Source organism: Scyliorhinus canicula, chromosome 18 (genome assembly GCF_902713615.1).
Source record: "Scyliorhinus canicula chromosome 18, sScyCan1.1, whole genome shotgun sequence".
In the NCBI taxonomy this organism is placed as follows: Eukaryota; Metazoa; Chordata; class Chondrichthyes; order Carcharhiniformes; family Scyliorhinidae; genus Scyliorhinus; species Scyliorhinus canicula.
Window position 1 is genome coordinate 99146480 of NC_052163.1, and position 18079 is coordinate 99164558.

The 18079-nt window shown below is 45.7% G+C and overlaps 1 protein-coding gene across 2 annotated transcripts in view; it reads left to right on the forward strand.

The window, feature by feature from the left end:
• LOC119953636 (ceramide synthase 2-like) overlaps positions 1-18079 on the forward strand; it is a 61356-nt gene that overhangs the window by 33158 nt on the left and 10119 nt on the right. For both annotated transcript variants that reach the window (XM_038778098.1, XM_038778099.1), the window contains exons 4-8: positions 1052-1170; positions 5050-5107; positions 7514-7564; positions 8976-9068; positions 17080-17208. In XM_038778098.1, coding sequence (XP_038634026.1) covers positions 1052-1170; positions 5050-5107; positions 7514-7564; positions 8976-9068; positions 17080-17208 — 450 coding nt within the window. The remainder of the gene's footprint in view (positions 1-1051; positions 1171-5049; positions 5108-7513; positions 7565-8975; positions 9069-17079; positions 17209-18079) is intronic.

Genomic DNA, 18079 nt, shown 5'->3' on the forward strand with positions numbered 1-18079 from the left:
GTTTCATTTGTTGTTGTCAGAAAATAGTAGAGGGCGCAGTACAACATCTTTTTATAAAATAGAAGTATTAAGTAACCCTGTAGTTGATGTTTGGAGACTTCATTGTGGTTTTTACTATGTAATACTTGTCGCAATTGCTGACTGGCGAACATTTCAAAACCTAGCTCTTGTATCAATTATTCACCTCTATATCCCTGGCTGGTAACCTGATCCCACGAGAGCTGAATTCCATGTGAGACGAGGGATTTGTACAGAAGAGGGAGAGTGTGTAAGTCTGCCGTTCGGCCACTATCTCATGCAGTGTCTGAATGGATTTGACTTTTGACAACTCCCTTATTTGTCGAAGGAGCGGCCAGATGCCATCCTGTAGCTGACGTCCTCTGGATCATTGGAATTCCATAAAATAGAAAGTTCTTAAACACTTAGTATGTGACGTATTTGCTGGAGGTTCCTGCTTATCATGTGATGATATCGAACAAATATTTTATCAACTTGCTGACTTGTGTGCCCAAGAGTGAGCCTCACCTAATGGGTCTGAGCATTCATCAGGGTGGGGTATCTTGCGGAATGAATTAGATTGAAAGGAATGCTCGTACTGTAATGGGCAAGGACTGGAAACGGTTTGAGAAAAGGTCAGTGAGCAACTCGGAGAAAAAGTCATTCTAATATTAGGACCCTTCGTTAGAAAGCGTACAAGCACTCTGCTGAAATATAGACCTGATTTTTCTCTTGTCACTTGTGTCAAAAATGGACTCCGAAATCAAGTTAGTGTTGTCCATTCTTCTGGAAAATAGTTACCAAAGCTCCACTTTTCTGTCAACACTCTGCAAGGCTCCTGGACTTTATTTTTGTCTCTCCTCCTAACTGGGATGAAATGAGGGGTTTAAAGCTAAATTTGAGGCTTGTTTTGAATGCTTTTGGAGAAGCTAGTGTAAGTGCTGTCTGACTGAAGCTATGCTGCAGTGTAAATAACCTTTCTGGTACAAGCTGTGCATTCATAAGATTGAGCAAGCCAGGTTGATCAGTGTGCTTTGCTCTCTGTTTATTGCAGAGTGTTCTCCTTGCCCTTTCCAAGCAGTGTGACATCCCGGTGCAGCAGGTGACGACGTGGTTTCGGCATCGGAGAAATCAGGACAGACCCAGCATCACCCAGAAATTCTGTGAAGCCAGGTGAGGAGGATGGTGTTGAAACAATTAAACCAAGTTCATCCTCATTTCAGACATAGAGATGGCTCCAATATATCAGCATTGAATAATTCTGAGATCACAGAGTTTGTTCTGTTGTGTAGATGCTGCTTTTTCTTTGTCTGGGTTACGGTCCCGTACAAGAATCCCAACAATTTGCAATTTGGAAGACTGAGGGAAGACCACTAAACCACAGGACTGATAACGTGACCAATAGGTATCTTTTATGCAAAAACAAACTTTAATTTTCCCCATATCTGTGTGGTTATATCGCTCCCACAACCCAAAGATGTGGAAGGTGGATTGGCCATGCTAAATTGCCCCTTAATTGGAAAAGTAAAAGAAAAATCAAACTTTACAGAGTTAACCATATTAATCTCAAAGAAGTAGCTTTCCAATTAACAGTTAAAACAGTTCTTAAATAAAAGGGAAAAAACTTTAACACACTGTCTACACCTGCCACTGTGCATTCCAATTAAGTAACAGTTCAAATGCCACTTAGAAATAAAGTTACTTGCTTCCCTGTACTGATCTTTGGAGAGAGATTCAGGAACAACCTAAAAATCCTTCTGTCTTGTCTGACACTTACTGTTCACCTTAAAATACTATGGCAAAACTACAGATGGACCTGGCTCCTCACATGAATTACGTCATCTCATTCCCAAGCATAAGGCATTCTCCAGTCTCTTTCTCCAAGCTAAATTGATCCTTGGTGTTAATAGATGTGCAGGTTAGGTGGATTGGCCAAGCTAAATTGATCCTTGGTGTTAATAGATGTGCAGGTTAGGTGGATTGGCCAAGCTAAATTGATCCTTGGTGTTAATAGATGTGCTGGTTAGGTGGGGTGAAGAGGATTGGGCAGGTAGTGGCCCTAGGTAGGCTGCTCTTTTGGCGGTTCAGTGCAGGCTGAATGGCCTCCTTCACTGTAGGGATTATATGTAAACGTCCTACTCCCACACTTCCTATCGGGTGGAATATGTCTACTTGAAGCACTGCGTCCAACAATTTATTTGGTGGAGGGTTTTTTTTAGTGAGTGTTTAAACCAAGTTTGTAATAGCCCAATAAATATTTATTGGATCTGTGTTGATAGATTTGAGAAAAGGTGATTGAGTACCTATTAAGCAAGAAGAGGATGTCCCACCATGTCATGAAAGAGGGATAATTGGACTGAAGAATAAGGAGTGTTAACTGCCGAAATGTGTAGTCGGAATAGAATGTCCAGGGATGTCAACTTAATCTGTTTGTTCTTTACGTAGCAAGATTACAATAGTGAGAAATCTGAAAATGTGAGATCCATGAATGGCCTACTCGGATAATTAGATTAAGCTTAATTTGGAAAGACCCTTTCAAAATGGATTTCTGCCTTTTGAGAAACATTTGGCCCCATGGAATCGTGAGTGTTGAGTGGGAGGCCTGCCTTTCGGGTGGTTTATTCACAGATATTTTGTTTGCTACCTCTGGGGAATAGGTTGCACATTCCCCACTGTGTGCAATAGAAATAGTGAAAATAATCTGGAATTCATCGTAGGGTGGGAAGCTGGGATAGCTGAGAGCACAGGGGGAGCAGGGTCTTGGGGACAGAGAGAGCAGGGGCTGTGGGGTGATGGTATTGAGGGTGTGTGCATGGTGCTGAGCAGGGGGAGGGTCAGATGTGTTGAGAGTGGGGGATGTGTGTGTGTGTGGGGGGAGGGGGGGGGGGGGGGGGGGAAGGGGCCGGGGGAGTGCTCTAGGTTCACTGGTTGAGAATGATGGGACCACAGAAACCAAGATCAGGGTGGCTGCGTGAGCAGCATCGGATAGTGAATACTGTAAGACAGTGTGAGGGTCCTAAACAGGATAACTGAGTTAGAGCAGCTGAACACAGTGGGGATCAGCATCACAAGGGCTGAATGGAGGTCCGGGGGCAGGATTGTTGGGGTGACTGGCAAGATACTGAAATATGAGTAGATCCTGAATAATTGTGGTGTTTCCCAGTTCCTCATTCTATTTAGAGAAATAGAATTTATAAAGAATGACTCGTACACACAAAGGAAGTTTTAAACCTAACCATACCATATACAATCACTGTTGAGATGGAGTGATTGTTTGTGAATATTTCATTGAGGAAGATTCTTTTAATTGCATTGTACTAAACAGTGTGTGATTTGAGTCATATGGGGAAAGAGAATTGCAGGTTTCATCCCTGGCCTTAGCTTGACAGATCAGATTAATGCATGCATGGTATTAAGATGCTAGATTTTACCCCAGCCAGTCTGTACTATGGATTCACACACCAGATTATTATTCTGTGACCCCAATGCTGGAAAATGTGTCCTCATCTGTCTAACATGTCATACATGGCGATGTGAGTTAGGAACAGGAGGATACCAGCTGAACACAAACCAATATCCCAGTAACAGATTATGTTTGGGATGAAATGAAATGAAAATGGCTTATTGTCATGAGTAGGCTTCAATTAAGTTACTGTGAAAAGCCCCTAGTCGCCACATTCCAGCGCCTGTCCGGGGAGGCTGGTACGGGAATCGAACCGTGCTGCTGGCCTGCCTTGGTCTGCTTTAAAAGCCAACGATTTAGCCTGGTGAGCTAAACCAGGATGTTGCAGCCTGAAGAGAATCCATGCCCTCAGGAGTATCATGTAACCAATATTCCAGCCTGTTTTATTGGAGCTGTACGGATGGGTTGGAACCAGTCCAAGGATGACCTCACCCAGTCCTACCAAAACTCCCTCCATTACTATCACATTCTCCAATCCCTCTACCACCCAGGTCGGCGCAACATCGCCGAAGAGCCCGTACTGCGCTGTAATGTTCTATGTACCCTAACTAAACATCTGTGAATGAGATGGGGAAAGGAATATTGAACGATAATTTTTTAAAATAAATTTTTAAAAATAAACCCAATTATTCTCCAATTAAGGGGCAATTTAGAGTGGCCAATCCACCTAACCTGCACATCTGTGGGTTGTAGAACGTAGAACATACAACATACAGTACAGAAGGAGGCCATTGAGTCTGCACCAACCCACTTAAGCCCTCACTTCCACCCTATCCTGGTACCCAATAACCCCTCCTAACCTTTTTGGTCACTAAGGGCAATTTTTTACCATGGCCAATCCACCTAACCTGCATGTCTTTGGACTGTGGGAAGAAACCGGAGCACCCGGAGGAAACCCACTCAGACACTGGGAGAACGTGCAGACTCCGTACAGATAGTGACTCAGTGGGGAATTGAACCTGGGACCCTGCCGCTGTGAAGCCACAGTGCTATCCACTTGTGCTGCCGGGTTGTGGGTGGGTGAAACCCACGCAGACATGGGGAGAATGTGCAAACTCCACGTGGACAGTGACCCAGGGCTGGGATTCGAACCCGGGTCCTCAGCGCCGCAGTCCCAGTGCTAACCACTGCGCCACATGCCACCCCTATTGAACGATTAATGTTGAAGAGCATCCCCCCCTGTGGTTTCCATAGGAAGATCGGTAGTTGATGATCTCAATCCTCAAATCATCAATGAGGGGTTGGGGTGAGGAAGGAAAAGGGGGGTATGGGTCAATGAGAGGGAATTTCTGCTTCCTTTTCTGATACGTTTTTAGTAACTGAAGCTTTTACATTGTCAAGGCACAAACGGGAGAGAAACCAGACTTGTCGTCTCTGTGTCACATCAGTAAAGTGCCCAGATTGTCCTTTAAATATTCTGACTGTTCCCCTGCCTGGTCTAGATCATTTGTACAGTAGGGGCCATGAAATGGTCTATTTAATATCAGCAAAGGTTTAAGACTGAGTAAAGGGGCTTTTTCCCTTTTACTTTACTTTGATTGTTCTGGCTCCTTGTGTTTCTGAGCACATCTTCACTTTATCTGTTGCAGTTGGAGGTTTGCGTTTTACCTGCTTGCTTTTGTTGCTGGTCTCTGTGTGCTCCTCGATGTAAGTATAAATCCTCCCTGTTTGACTGCATTGTTAGCCGTGTTGGAAAAAGGCCCTGGCTTTAAAGGGCTTGGCAGGCAATTCCTAATGCTGTCCTCGCACCCCCTTCTCTTGTTGGGATTGCCATGGTGACTGCAACTGCTTCTAATGGTTAATTTTACAGCATGTCGGAGTTTGCTGATAGCCAGCCACATCCTAGTGAAACATACAATATTTCGAAAGACAGGATGATAGAGAAGAAAGCTTATAGCTTCCCATGAACTACCCATGAAGCATTTTATCATGATTCTGTTTTACTGTAATTTTTACTGTCTGTACTTTAGTACAAAGGTTTAATTGGTTCTCAGATAACGAATGTTTTGCATTAAGCTGCAGAGTAGTGAACTATCCACTTTAGTGCCTGTTTTCATCAGCAAAGACCATATTTATGGCAGGTGATTTGGAGTGTGCTGATTTGATTCAGTTATTTTTCCCTCTTTCCTGAAAGATATAATAGCCTGTGACTTTCTGGTTCCCCAGCGTTGAATTTGGGAAGTACCCAAAGGTGCACTGGGGAATCCCTCTTGGAAGTTCCCACGTAAGGATTTACCCAGTAATTGTCCAGAAGAGCTAACTTTCCCTGGACAATTGCGTTGGGCTAGGAACCATCAAACAAAGCGATTTGAATCGCTAATTTCAGATGCCAGTTTTACCCTCATAGTTACTCTGAAAGTGAAGGAATAAAACCACTTCTAACTTCAGTGTAACTATTTTAAACACCCAGACTGAGCTCCACATGAGACATCACTCCCAACGTTCACCCCCTCCCCCCATTTCCAATCCTCAGGGCCGACTCTAAGACACCACCCCCCCCCGGCTTCTCAACCCGATCCGACTCTTTAACCCCAACCTAGCTCACCTCCCAGAGCGGGCCCTTCAAATTGCATGCACTTACCCAGATGCTTACCTTCCAGCTGGCCCATCAGGGCCCTGGGGACATTGTGCCCCTCGGCTGGGGCCTGCGGGTTCTCTTTTGCCGCAGATCCCAAGTAGCTCCAACCAGCCAAGGTTTGAACAAAGTTTTCCAGAGTCGGTAAATGCACTTTAAACTTGTAATTTTGTGTGGCTTGGTTAAATGTTCATGTTAGCAACACTGCAAATGTGGGATTTGTGAGCCCACTCTGTTGGGTGTTGCACAGAACGTAAGGCTTGTTCCATCCCAACAACACCATGTGAACACATCCGATAACATAAAACTTTGTTAATTGGATGACTGTCTGTAGTAATCATACTTGGCAGATGCACAAGAAAAGGATGGATGCAAGAAAAGTTACATTCTGGTTGTAGTGATCTGCATATCTGTAACAAGGGGTTAATGTAAATACACTACATTAATCACTAAACGGAGCACAGGAGATGTATAAAATAGACAGACGGAAGCCAGGAACTCTCTCTCTTCACAGGAACAGCAGCTAGTGGCAGACACAGCTCAGATGTAGTATCTAGTTTAAGCTCTGGAGAAAGAACAGACTTACTCAATAAAGCATTTACTTCAACTGGAAGGCTACGAGCTTTATTCGGACATAAGAAATAATATACTGGTCCTGATCTCCAAAACCTCTTTGAAGGCTAACTTGCTTCTCAATGGAGGGGAATGGTTAACCGCAGATCTCCCAGCTCCATTCTGATTAAACTTTTGGTACCCGAGATACTCCCCACCCAACAATGGGGTAGGTGGCCCTGCCAAAACTTCTACCTGCTCCACCCATACACACCTCTCGGAAGATTCTCATGAACTAACATGGCGGAGGCTTCTCTGTCAGTTCAGTGTCAAAAGGGGAGAAATGAGGGAAAGGATATTGCTGTTTTGAGAGTTTTTCTAGTGTCCTGAACAAAATATAGGGCTTTTGATTAATGCTCCCTCTAAACTGCATGGATGCACAGCAACCAAGAGGATTCCACATGGGATGCACAACCCAAACTCACATGTGCGTGGCTATGGTTTTAAATAAATAAATAAATAAAGGCCCCATGACCTTAATCGGTTGTGCAGTTGCACTGAAAAATTAAAGGGTACGTTATTCTTCAGTATAATCATTGGCAACAATAGTTTTTAAAGGGGTTACCAAGGTTCCAGCATGGACCCAGTTGAGTGTAACAAATTCTTCTGCTCCAATTGTTATGTTCTTGCTGAGCAGAAAGGTCTAACAGGTGAAAGATGTGGCTGTAATAAAAAATCCAGAAAAACACAAGTTAAGACCGGGAAATGGGCCATTTTGGCCCATCCACCTTTGCCCTCGGTACCAGCAAATAGTTCTAATCACTGTTATTTCCCCTGTTCCTATATCCCTTTTATCAACATTTTTCTTCACCCACCTCTCCATTCAGCCTGTCAGTCACTGCAATACACTTGTCTTTTGTTTACAGAAACCATGGTTCTGGGATCAAAAGGAGTGCTGGAAAGGATACCCTCAGCAAGTATGTACTGGCTGTGTTTCCAAAGTAAATCTATCCAAGGAGCGATGCTTAAACTATCCCAACAATCCCCGAGTGGGCAACCTATCCCTAGCAATATTCTCAGCATGTTCAATTGATATTGTTTGTCGTGTTAGGGACACTGGTCTAACGCTTTCTGCAACTGGATGCGGCTTAGATCAGAAAGATACTCCAGACCTTGAAGTTAGTTCAGTCAGGTTTATTGAACTGTTAGAACAGTTCTTTGTGAGTTCGACTCTCTGCTAACTTAAGTGTGGTTACTCTGTCTGACTGAACCACGTCATGGAGGTGTGAGATTGTAACAACACCCTTGACTGACTCTCTAGATGTTCATCAGTGGAAAGAGGCAGAGTGTGAGTGCCTCGTGTCTTTTATAGTCAGATCCCACCCCGAGTGTCCTGCCTGCATATTGGTCATGTCCTGTCCTCTGTGTCCATTAGCTGCTTGTCTGTATATCATTATGTGTGTGTCTGCATATCATGACATTGTTAATCCACTTTGGGCAGGAGACATGGTGCAGTGACCTGGCACCAAAATGATTGTGTTGTGGTGAGGCTGCGGCCTTTAATGTCTGAGGTGATGTTTGTTGATGTATAAAAGATTACAGGGCAGATATAGGGGACAATGTGGTGGCCATTGTACAGGCCATTAATTTAAATCGCCATGGCAATTAATAAAATAGTTAATTTGTGGGATGGTCAGAGTAAATGAATGTGAAAGCTTCTGGATTGTGAATGTCCTTCGTGGAAATGGACTGACCACCCAGTCTTGCTCACGTGGGTTGACTCTGATTTAGAGCAACAAATGTTGTCTGGTTTGTGTCACCCCCCTCTTGGGGAAAAGGGGAATTTAGGACCTGATGTAAACTCCTGGAATTGTTTGAGACCGGATGCTGTGCCTGAAGGAGAGAGGTTAATGGTGACCAGCAGCTCTCTGCTGGAGGTGCTGAAAGTGGAGATGATTCATGATTTCAAAAGGAAATTTGGTGGACGCAAACCACTGTCGGAATGAGTCTGTGGATTGTTCGGAAAGAGTTGGCATGAACGTGATGGGCTGAATGGCTGCCTCCAGTGCTGTTCTGACTCCATGTATGACACCGCTTACTACAACCTATGATCCAATTGCAAACAATCTGCAGAAAAGATTTTAAAAATCAAATTCCTGATTACGGGCCATTACCGGTCGGTCGTTACTTCCTGATTGTTTTGCCCTTCCCCCTCCTGAAACATGCGGGATCAAATCTAGATTTTGTATTTGGTTCAGTGCTTAACCCTGTTTTGTTTTCTTGCATGTGTTCCTTTTATACAAAATACCTTTGTTATTTGTATCTCTTGCTCTCATCTTGGTTTCAGTTTTTAGCCCTATTTTTCTTAAGTTCCTGCTTCTGTTTCAGATGTTGCTGCCCTCCCATTACTGGTACTATATGATAGAGCTGGCTTTCTACTGGTCCCTCCTCCTCAGAGTCTCGTTGGATGTGAAGAGGAAAGTAAGTGACTTCCTGATCTAATTAGTGATAAACATTAACATCTTCTCAACAACGATCAACACAACAGTGGGTGTGCCTACACCTCAAGGACTGCAGCGGTTCAAGAAGGCAGCTCACCACCACCTTCTGAAGGGCAACTGGAGATGGGCAATAAATGCTGGCCTGGCCAGCGCCTCCCACATCCCGTAAATGAATAAAAGTAGTAACGATAATAAGGGATCCGGCCACTACAGCAATATTGCTGAAGGAACTGGATGGCCAACAGCTCTCCCAAGGTGGGAATTCCTTGCAAGTGATGCATAAAATGGCAGCGGGGCTTTGGGAGTTAGTAAGGATGTGCTCTGCTCCCACTATCCTAAACATTTTGGCTGTGGAGTTTGTGGACTTAATTTGACACTTTTTTACACAATCTTCAACAATTGTCTCTCAATCATAGATTCTATTTATTGTTCCGCTATCTCAACATAGAACAGCACAGAACAGGCCCTTCGGCCCTCGATGTTGTGCCGAGCCATGATCACCCTACACAAACCCACGTATCCACCCTATACCCGTAACCCAACAACCCCCCACTTAACCTTACTTTTTAGGACACTACGGGCAATTTAGCATGGCCAATCCACCTAACCCGCACATCTTTGGACTGTGGGAGGAAACCGGAGCACCCGGAAGAAACCCACGCACACACGGGGAGGACGTGCAGACTCCGCACAGACAGTGACCCAGCCGGGAATCGAACCTGGGACCCTGGAGCTGTGAAACATTTATGCTAACCACCATGCTACCGTGCTGCCCATCTGACCTAGATTTTTTTTTAAGCTTCAGTTTTGAATTGCTTCTGCATTAAAAGTTTACTATAGTTTTTGAATACACTAGGCTGACTTTTTGGAAGGGAATGTTTGGAATTCCATGGCATAGTTGGTTTCTTTACATCAAAAGTCCCCGAAGGAGTTACCAGTGGAACAAGATGATCTTTCGGTGTCCTGTTTCAGCATCATGTGACACAGAGAATTGAATTAACGACTGGAGTTCAGCCCTCACCTTGGACCAATGCAACCAAAATCACCTGGTGCTGCCCTTACTGAAATCTTGGGCTTCATTCCACCTCGTTTAAAATCTCATTGAGGTATTAAATACCAGAACTCTTGGCGTCAGTCTGAGATATTTAAGACCAGCTCCTGTCAGGATTGCCTGCTGGTCCAGAGGTTGACGTGATTCAAGAAACAATTTAGAATGAGACAGGCTTTTGAAACTTTCCTATTTGTTTGCTGCAATCATCAAGAGTCTGAAATAAATATTTCTAGCAAGGTCAACAGCTCAAGTTGAAGTTGGCTCTCTGTGTGGAGCACTGGCTGAAGAGCCTGGTTCCACAGTGTTGGATCAAGCTAGGTTGGAGCATCGAGGAAAGGAGCTAACGAGACGAGTATTGATCAGCTGACAGCAAACTTGGATTGAAGGTTGACCTAAGGTTTGCAATTTTGAATGCTAACCGAGAATTAGATTAGGAAGCAATGTGTCTGCGTGGGTTTCCTCCGGGTGCTCTGGTTTCCTCCCACAGTCTTAAAGATAAGCACGTTAGGTGGACTGGCATGCTAAATTGTCCCTTAGTGTCCAAAGATGTGCAGGTTAACTGGGGTTACGGGGATAAGGCAAGGTAGTGGGTCTAGGTAGGCTGCTTTATCAGATTACCAGTGCTAATTCGATGGGCCGAATGGCCGCCTTCACAGTGGGGATTTGATTCATTAAAGTCTTATTGAATTTAACACTCTCTTCATTGGACTGTGCTTCTGGACTCCTGCCCCCCTGCCCCCCCCCCCCCCCCCCCCCCCCCCCGCAGTGTAAAAGTAGTTTGCTTCTGTGAAATGTTTTTAGACGGCGGCAAATTAGGGAGGATTGTCAAACTGAGGATGACTGCACCGAATTATAGGAGAACATTAATAGACTTGCAGAATGGGCAACTAATTAGCAAATTAAGCTCAACACTGATAAATGTAGTACTTTTTCTGGTAGGAAGAATAGGGAGATCAATTCTTTCTTCAATGTTGCAAGTTTGGGTGAAGTAGAGAAGCAAAGGGATCTGGGTACAAATGCAACCATCACTAAAGGTTGTGTATTAAACACTAAAATAAAAGCAAAATACTGCAGATGCTGGTGTCGTGTTAGGTACATTGGTCTAACACTGGCTGCAACTGGATGCAGCTTAGATCAGAAAGATACTCCAGACTTCAGTGTGTGTGTGTGTTTGTGTACATGCAATGAATGTGAACGTATGTACATGTGAAAACAGCTGTCTAATGCGAGAACACAGAACACAGAACATAGCAAACAGAACAAATGTTCATAAGGCCAGTCTCTGTGGCTTGCATCTGATCCTTGTCGACCGCCGGAGCAGCCTGTCGAACAACGACAGCTGGAGCTGACCAGCCTCCATCAGGGATCTTGACCCGCACAATGTCTGACTGGGATAACACGGGCAAATCGGTGGCATGAGCATCGTAGCCCTGTTTTTGCCAGTCTCAGAGTTGCTGCAACTTCTGCAGCACCGGGAGGTGATCCAGGTTGGGCAAGTGTATGGCTGGAAGTGTCGTTCGCAGGTCCCTGTTCATCAGGAGTTGAGCCGGCGACATGCCAGTGGACAGTGGGGGTCGCCCTGTACGCAAGCAGCGCAAGGTGAATGTCAGATGCAGAATCCGCGACCTTGCAGATGAGCTGCTTCACTATGTGTACCCCTTTCTCAAATTTTCCGTTTGACTGCGGATAGTGTGGGCTGGAAGTGACGTGTTTGAACTGATACAACGGGGCAAACAGAGACCATTCATGGCTGCTGAAGCACGGGCCATTGTCACTCATGACAGTGAGTGGGATACTATGCCTGGAGAACGTCTCCTTGCAGGCCTTGATGACGGTCCGAGATGTGAGGTCTGAGAGCTTCATGACTTCAGGGTAATTGGAAAGGTTGCACAGTTAAGGACCATCTTCACGATGTCCTGGCTGATCCCGGGCCAGTAGACAGCCTGCCTGGCTCTGCGTCTGCACTTTTCCACACCCAGTGGCCCTCATGGATTTGACAGAGCACCAAGCTCTGGAGACTGTGTGGAATTGCAATCCGGTCCAGTTTGAGGAGGATACCATCAACCACCGTCAGGTCGTCCTTTACATTGAAAAATTGGGGGCACTGTCCTTTTTGCCAGCCATTGGCTAGGTGTTGCATAACACGCTGCAAGAGGGGATCTTTGCATGTCTCCTCACGGATACAAATCACCTTCTCATCAAATGCCGGGAGGGTGCTAGCACACAGCTGCACCTGTGACTCAACCTGTGACTCAATTTGCCGGATGACATTCAGTGGATCACTAGGCACGGTGATGGAGCGGGACAGTGTATCAGCAATGATGGGCTCCTTGCCAGGCATGTAGACCAGGTCAAAGTCATACCTTCTGAGTTTGAGGAGGATGCGCTGCAACCGAGGCGTCATGTCATTAAGGTCCTTGTGGATAATGTGGACCAGGGGCCTGTGATCCGTCTCGACTGTGAATGTCAGCAGGCCATAGACATAGTCGTGGAACTTGAGAATGCCAGTGAGAAGGCCCAGGCATTTCTTTTCAATTTGTGCATACCTTTGTTTAGTGGGCGTCATTGCCCTTGATGTGTACACAACCGGTGCCCAGGATGAAGTGTCATCGCGTTGCAGCAGGACCGCACCGATGCCATCCTGGCTCACATCTGTCAAGATTTCCGTTTCCCTGTCTGGGTCGAAAAATGCCAATACGGGTGCAGTGGTGAGCTTGGCATTCAGCTCCAAACACTCTGTCTGATGGGTCGCCTTCGACTCGAAGGCAGTGGACTTCTTCACTAGGTTCCGTAGGGCCATCGTGAGGCCATGTTTGGGATGAACTTGCCCAGAAAATTGACCATACCCTGGAAGTGCAATACCGCCTTCTAGTCTTCCGGGACCTTCATGGCTGCGATGGCCTTGACCTTGTCTGTGTCAGGGCACACGCCCTGCTGAGAGATCTGGTCTCGTAGGAACTTCTGTGTCGACATGACAAAGCAAATTTGGACCTGCTCAGCTTCAGGCCATTGGTGTGGACACGGCGGAATACCTGCTAGAGACAGAAACATGCTCCTCGGGTCCTGGACCATATGATGACGTTGTCCACAAACACCCGAACCCCTTCGATGCCCTCCATCCGCTCCATGATGCGATGAAATATCTCCAATGCCAAGACTATACCGAACGACATACGGTTATAGCAGCACCTGCCAAACGGTGTGTTGAAGGTGCAGAGCCTTCTGCTGGACTCATCCAGCTGGATTTGCCAGAATCCATGTGACCCATCTAACTTCGTGAAAAACCGTGCATGTGCCACCTCACTGGTGAGTTCCTCCTGCTTCGGGATGGGGTATTGTTCCCGCATTATATTCTGGCTAAAATCCTTGGGATCAATGCAGATGCGCAGGTCTCCATAGGATTTTTTAACCACCACCATCGAGCTGACCCAGTCAGTTGGTTCGGTTACCCTGGAAATGATCTCCTGCTGCTGCAACTCCTTGAGCTGTTCCTTCAGGCGCTCCTTCAGCGGAGCCGGGACCCAGCGTGGTGCATGGACCACTGGCTTGGCATCAGGTTGCAGTAGGATCTTGTACCAATATGGCAAAGTGCCCATCCCGTCAAATACATCTGGATACGGGCCACACGGTGGCGCAGTGGGTTAGCCCTGTTGCCTCACGGCGCTGAGGTCCCAGGTTCGATCCCGCCTCTGGCTCACTGCCCGTGTGAAGTTTGCACATTCTCCCCGTGTTTGCGTGGGTTTCACCCCCACAACCCAAAGATGTGCAGGGTAGGTGGATTGGCCATTCTAAATTGCCCCTTAATTGAAAAAAAATAAAATAATTGGATACACTAAATTTATTTAAAAAAAAAAAAAAATACATCTGGATACTGAGCGAGGATGTAGTCCATGCCAGCTTGAAGATCCATGTTGGAGGATGTCATCGAATAAACCCGCTGCACCAGGTTTAGCTTTTTGCAGGCACGTGCGCCCAGTAGGGATGCCCTGTCCGGCTTGACAATTTCAAACCTTAGCCGTGCATGGGTACTCCGGTTGGAGACGAGTAGATGGCAGGACCCCAGTGCCGTGATGGCATTACCGTTATAGTCCAGGAGCTGGCAGGCTGCTGGAGGAACCATGGGGGGGCTTCTTGGTGTGTTTAAAGTCTGCCTGTGAGAGGAGGTTGGCAGAAGGACCTGTGTCCAGCTTGAACTGGATGGAGCAGCGGTTGACCTGCATCACCGCACACCATTCGTCCTTCAAATCCACAGCGAGGAAGGACTGAATGTGAGATGAGTTAGGTGTGGCATGTTCACGTGTGGTAATGATGTCCACTTGGTAGGCGGACTCCAGGCACTCGTCCTCTGGATCCGTTTAACTGCCAGGATCAGAATCCTGTAATTGTCATTGCACATTCTGGACACGCTTTCGACGGAATTGGGAGCGCTGGCCTCTGACTGGTGGTGCAGACCTGCACAAGGCTGCATGGTGTCCAGGCTTCCTGCAGTTTAAACATCGCCTGCCTCTTGCAGTGCAGTGCCCCTTTAAGTAGGCGTTGCCACAGTTCGGGCATGTCATGACGTCGACATCGTGACACGGTGTACCTTGTTGCACATGCGCAGTGTGGTCGGCAGACGTCTGCACCTGTGCACCGTGGGTGTCAGCCCCTTCGTTATCCCATTCGCATCATGCATGGGGCTCCGGAAAAGCGCGCGAGCTGGCCGCTGTCTTCAATGCTGAGGCGCTGTATCCGGGAGATGGCCTGCACACTCTCTGCCTCATGGGAGGCAAGTTTCTCATTTTCAGTCGATTTGTATTGGGAATACCAATTTTTTTGCGTGCGCATGCACTGTACATGTTTCAATCGCGATTGGCAGGGTCATATGCTTGATTTTTAAGAGCTGCTCTCTGAGGATCCGAGTGAACCCCAAACACGATTTGGTCTCTGATCATGGAGTCAGCAATATCACCAAAGCTGCAGGACAGCGCTAGCAGGCGGAGGCTAGTTAAGAAGGCACTGAAAGATTCATCTTTACCTTGAAGACGTTGTTTGAATATGTAGCGCTCGAAGATTTCATTGGTGTCCACTTCAGTGACTATCAAACTTGTCCAGATGGTCTGAAATTTTGTCTTGTCCTGGCCTTCGGTGAAGTTAAACGAGTTGAACAGTTTGATGGCTTGATCACCCGCTGTTGAGAGGAGAAGCACGATCTTTCCTGCATCAGATACACCCTCGAGGTCTGAGGCTTCGATGTACAGCAGAAACATTTGCTTGAATATCCGCCGGTTGGCACTGAGATTGCCGGATGTCCTGAGCTGGTGAGGAGCCTGTATCTTCTCCATGGTGCCGGGATACATTCGCTGGTCATTACGGAACGGACTGAGGTAAGCCACCTTAAATTGTAGTCTCCCGGTATCATGTCGTGTTAAGTACACTGGTCTAACATTGGCTGCAACTGGATGCAGCTTAGATCAGAAAGATACTCCAGACCTTTAAGTTAGTTCAATCAGGTTTATTGAACTAATAGCACAATTCTTTGTGAGTTCGACTCTCTGCTAACTTAAGTGTGGTTACTCTGACTGACTGAACCAGACTAGCTCTTAGCCATGTGCTGGAGGAGTGAGATTGTAACAACACCCTTAACTGACTCTCTAGATGTTCATCAGTGGAAAGAGGCAGAGTGTGAGAGCCTTGTGTCTTTTTATAGTCCGATCCCACCCCTGCGTATCCTGCCTGCTTATTGGTCATGTCCTGTTCTGTGTCCATTAGCTGCTTGCCTGTATATCATTGTGTGTGTGTCTGCATATCATAACAGCTGGCAATCTGAAATAAAAACAGAAAATGATGCAAAGGTTCAGCTGGTCTGTCAGCATTTGTGGAGAGAAACCAAGTTAATGGTTTCGAGTCTGTATGGCTCTTCGGAGAGTGCATATGGACACAAAACGTTAACTCTTGTTTCTCTCTCCACATACGCTTCCAGAGCTGCTGAGCTTCTCCAACATTTTCTAAGTTATGCCATGGCAATTGCTCGAGAGAGAGAGAGAGAGAGAGAGAGAATGCAAAGCAGGGAAGTGATGCAAAATCTGTGTTGAATTTTGGTTAGACCTTGGGAGAAATGTGTGTCTTGGATATGGAGGCATTGCAGAAACCTATTTACAAGGATGATACCAGAAATATGTGGGTATACAGCTTCCTTTTCTCAAGAGGTGACCTAATGAGATGCTTTTCAAATTGTGACAGATTTTAACAGGGTTGATGCAGAGAAAAATGTTGCTGCCTGTGGGGAAGGACATGATGAGAGGACATAAATATAAACTAGTCACAAAGTAATACAATACACCGTTCGTAAGAGCTTCCTTACTCACACTTGCAGTCATGAGTGAATAGCATAGATGCATTTTAGGGGAAACTAGATAAGGAGAGGGTGAAACAAATAGTTGGTTATGATGGTAGATTTGGATGGGATGAGGCTTGAGTGGAGCATAAATACTACCATGGACTGGTTGGGCTGTATGGCCTGATTCTGCAGAATATATCCTTGGTATGACATTCCCCTATATAATTACAGGGATCATAATTTATTTTTCAGTCATGTTTTCAGGTGTACAGTGCAGGAGGGATCCTACCTTTATGATTAAGCAGAGAACCTGATAAAACGTTACAGACTTGAAATGTTAACTTTATTTCTCCCTTTGCAGATGCTGCCAGACCTGGGCATTTTCAGCTTTGTCCTGTTTATGGGAAATTATCCAAACCCATTTGAACCCAGCTTCAGGTCGGGTGTTGTTCTAAATCTGGAGAAGTGTGCAAACTCTAGGGACGGCGGATCCTAGTTGTTTTGGAGAGTTTATCTGAAATACTTATTGCTCTAAGGCATTACTCTGCTTTTAACCTGATCTCCAGGGTTGTGTATTCCGTTCGCTTGGATCTAAATTGCTTCTGTTTACTTCTGCTGCAGGACTTCAAGGAGCAGATTATTCACCACATTGCCACCATCTTTTTGATTGGCTTCTCCTACTGTGCAAACTACATTCGGGTGGGGACCCTAGTGATGTTAGTCCATGATGCATCTGATTATATTATGGAGGTGAGATACTTTTGCAAGATGCAACACTATAGCGATCCTTGTCTCCCCCTGGTCTTTTAGGATATGTCCCGATTTTCCCAGATTGGGTCAGTTTGGAATTTGGACTCTAGTTTCTCAGCAAGCTAATTTTGGGTGAAGTTTCCAAAGCACCCATAGATGGCCCGTGAAACAAATTGTAAATTTTGAATCCTGCTACAACTGCGAGATTTGTAGGATTGTTTTGGAATTGTCAACTTGCAGTAAAATGAGGGGACCACATGACCTGTTCTGAAGCCTGCCTGAGTGGCTTGTTTGTTAAAGATTAAAGGGGGCTGAGGTTATTTTACTGGGCAAAGGTGCAAGGTGTTCGCATCTGGAGACAATGTCAAAGGACTACCTGCTAACAGTGAATAGACTGAGTATCTAAAGTTCCAGTGTTGAGAATGTGGTTCTTGAGGATAGTTTTTTGAAAATTTCTTTTAATTTTTAGAGTACCCAATTTTTTTTTTTCCAATTAAGGGGCAACCTGCACATTTTTGGGTGTGGGAGTGAAACCCACAGAGAGAATGTGAAAACTCCACACACACTCAGTGACCCGGGTCCTCAGCGCCATACGCTGCAGTGCTAACCAGTGCCGCCCCAGTTTTCGAGGATAGTTAATCAACATTTCTACCTGGATACACAGCCCACATTATTCATATTACCATGGAAATGGGTTTTGAGAAGGGAAGGGTTTCTAAGGTTTCCCAATAGCTCTATTCCACGGGTTAGTCTACCAAGGTCCGGGGTAATGAAAGCAGCTAAAGGCCAAATGTCTCTATGATTCTCAGTGTTTGAATGCGACTGTAAACTCTCATTCGGATTGAAAAGACCAATGAACGGGAAATTAAAA